This window comes from Frankliniella occidentalis, unplaced genomic scaffold (genome assembly GCF_000697945.3).
Source record: "Frankliniella occidentalis isolate FOCC.00 unplaced genomic scaffold, Focc_3.1 Scaffold3, whole genome shotgun sequence".
Lineage (NCBI taxonomy): Eukaryota > Metazoa > Arthropoda > Insecta > Thysanoptera > Thripidae > Frankliniella > Frankliniella occidentalis.
In genome coordinates this window covers 1,772,432-1,775,545 of record NW_026267133.1, presented here as the reverse complement: position 1 = coordinate 1,775,545, position 3,114 = coordinate 1,772,432, and the positions used below count along the sequence as shown (strand labels likewise).

Here is a 3,114-nt window from a genome sequence, read left to right as displayed (position 1 = left end):
CTTGCGTGAAAATCACGCTAGCTCCGAAGCTGATTCAGCTGAAAATAATGGCATAGCCCCACGTCGGCCTGTTATTGGCTGTCGCATAAAGTCAACTGCTAACCAAAGCAACTCTTTTCACGCTAGCGGCGTGAAAATCACGCTCGCATCTTGTGAACTCTGAATCCACCTTAAAGAAGAAAGAAGTAAAAGCCACTGATGGCGTTATTGTTTGTTGTTTGTTTTTTGTTTTGTTTTTTAAGCGCTTACCCCAACAATAATTCCTCCGCCACCCCATCATGAATGGAGCCCATCATATCGGGGTTGGTCTCGTCCGGATGGGCACGTTGCGCCAGCAGGCGGCAAAAGTCGATCGGCCGAATCATAGTGTTATCTGATGTCGAGACAAAAGGAGGGCCAATGAGGGCCGAAGAGGGCACCCTTCCCCCACCTCAAAAAAGAGGTTGCATTGCTGTCCTTGTTTTCAATTTTGTTCTTAATTTGGAGACTTTTTGTTCGACCAGATGCGGCTGATAGACTTCACCCACTTCCGTGGTTAGGCTGACCCGCTCTGTGGGCGTGCGGGCGGGTTGCCTATGTCTGTTACGTCATGTCCTATGCCTACTTGCTTGGGCGATTAGGAAGAGGAACCATGGTCAGAGACTATAGGAAGGCAAACCCCTCCGAACGCCTTACTACAAAAATGAGCGGGGCCGGATCAGCCCAAAATTTGAAGCCCCCCTTTAAAATGTTTAAAGTTAGCTTTCGCGGTGGAGATTCTGTGGCACAGAGACCTTTCTTGCTTGTGGAGTCACCTAGAAAGTACGCCCGTCATTCGCTGTTACGAACCTAACCTGACAAGTTCAGCCCATGCACGCCCTCATAGCGCCTGGTAGGTCTGCAGTCTACATGCGTGTTCTGTTCTGCGGAATGGCCTATACAATGGACGTACTTTCCGGACGTTCCCTTCAAGCAAATTTCCTACAGGAATTAAATCGTGCACCATATGGTTCATCATCCCTGCTCGCGCGCATTGATCAGCACGGTGGAGATGGGGCTGACAAGGAGGAGACCCACCGCGCTACAGAGAGAGAGGGGGGAAGAGACAGCGGTGGTGAGGGGTGCGAATCGTAGAGAGGAGAGAAACACACACACACACACACACACACACACACACACACACACACACACACACACACACACACACGCAGCTCTGCATGTGTAATGAGCCCCGGGGCGATTGGTAGCGTCCCGGGCCGGGCCGCGACACGCCTCGACGTGACACCAACTTATAAAGACGACTCCGTCCGCGGAGGTCCAATCAGTGTCGTGTTGTGCTCCGCGGGCGTCGAGTGTGGCGCAGAGTGCGTGTGGCAGTGTGTGGCTACGTCAGTGCGTGCGTGCGTGTGTGTGTGTGTGTGTGTTTGTGTGACTGTGCGACCACCGCAGACAAGATGCGCTGCTGGGTGTTGTGGGTGTGCTTCGCTCTGTGGTGCGGCGTGCTGGAGCAGGGGGGCAGCGTGGCGGGCCACCTGCTCCGGGTCCAGGCCGGCGGGCTCCTCTCCGATGACGCCAACTTGACCAGCAGTGCAGCAGACACCGTGTCATCCAGTGGGGCCCCCGGGCCCGCAACTCTGGCCCCCGTGGCTGCGACTGTGTCTCCAGTGTCCGCTAACGTTTCCCCTGTGTCCGCTACCGTTGCCCCAGTGTCCGCTAACGTGTCCCCTGTGTCCGCTACCGTTGCCCCAGTGTCCGCTACCGTGGCCCCCACGGCCCCCGTATCCGCCACCGCGGCTCGCGTGCCCCTCACCGCGGCCCCCGGGGAGGTGTCGACTCTACGACGGCGTCCCGCTGAGGTGACGTCGCATCCCCCTCCGACCGTCGACGACAGTCTGACCAGGAAGAAGCCGAAGAAGAACTCCACCTTGGGCGCGGAAGTCATCACCACCCTCATCGACGGCTGGAGCGGCGAGAGCGAGGACTCCAAATTCGGCTCTGAGATCCGCGAGCAGTTTGGCTTCCTGGTGCAGGCCGTGACCAAGCTGGGCGCTGCCGCCATCAACGAGTACGCCTCATCGGGTGAGGCGACCAGGGCGGCGGCCAGCCACACCAGGACGGCGAGGGCGGTGGACAACGTCGGAGAAGGTGGGTGCGTCATAAGCCCGAGTAATTCCGGCAAGTATTTTTTCTAACACTACGAGAGAAAGGGAAGGGCGAGACAAACCTCGTAGTGTTTTTGCCGCGACCAGGAAGCGGTAAAGAAACATGGAAATGGATGGAGATTGAGCCGTCTGGCGGATAATTAGGGTGGTGCGCGTCCGCGCCGCGCCGGGCCGGCTGTCCGGCGGGCATTTATCGGATATTCGCCGTGACAGGTGACGAATTGATGACAAAGTGGCGGCAGCTGCCGGGGAGTGTGCAGAAAGTGTGAAGTGGTGGGGAATGCCTTCCTCGCAAACCGCCGGCTCGGCCCGGCCCGGCTGCGGGCGGCGGGCGGGGGCAGCGCGTCGTCCCCGCGGGGAGGGACCGGGAGGGACTCGGCCGCCCGTTGTTGTTGTGGGTGTATCCAGGACGGAATCCTTTTTCATGGAACGACCATGAGCAGGGGCTCGGGAGTGCGGGAGGGACGGGGGCGTGTATAGCGCGACCACGTCTAAGAGGGGCGCCTGTTTCCAGGACGGCGCCGACAGGTGCGCCGACTGCTGGTGCGCTACCTGGTGCTGCTCAAGGTGTTCGCCCTGGGCATCATCCTGCCCGGCGCCGTGCTGCTGTCGCTGCTCCAGTCCTGGAAAGCCGTCACGCTGTCCCTCATGGCGCTGCTGCTCGCCGGCGTCATCGGCATCCGGGGGCTCGTCACCTCGGCCGGTACGGTCCTATGGGTCGCGGGGCAGGGGGGCGGGGGCCAGCCCGGCCGGCGGGGACTCACTGTGGTGACTGTGTCGTGACTGTTGCAGCGAAGGGGCAGACAGCTGAGGTGATCCACACGACAGGGCCTGGAGGCCACTACTGGCGCCGGGTGTCCGCTCAAGAGCAAGGTCAGGAGCCGGACCGGCTCGCCTACGGCGCGTACGTCCCCGTCAGCTGATGAAGATGAGGAAATCAGGACTCATCGTGCCTTTAATGTCACAAAAAGAA

General features: G+C 59.7%; 1 protein-coding gene across 3 annotated transcripts; it reads left to right on the top strand.

Annotated features, from left to right (window-relative positions):
- The first annotated feature begins 1,285 nt into the window (after positions 1-1,285).
- LOC113209211 (UV excision repair protein RAD23 homolog B-like) lies at positions 1,286-3,108 on the top strand. 3 transcript variants are annotated; one of them, XM_026426627.2, is made up of 3 exons: positions 1,287-2,124; positions 2,670-2,844; positions 2,934-3,108. In XM_026426627.2, exons 1-3 carry the CDS (start codon positions 1,434-1,436, stop codon positions 2,950-2,952), a joined length of 885 nt encoding a protein of 294 aa, XP_026282412.1. In that variant the 5' UTR covers positions 1,287-1,433; the 3' UTR covers positions 2,953-3,108. The 3 variants fall into 3 exon arrangements, with proteins under 3 accessions (XP_026282413.1, XP_026282412.1, XP_026282410.1); XM_026426625.2 differs by having other exon boundaries at positions 2,656-2,844; XM_026426628.2 differs by lacking the exon at positions 2,670-2,844 and having other exon boundaries at positions 1,286-2,124.
- Positions 3,109-3,114: the final 6 nt, after the last annotated feature.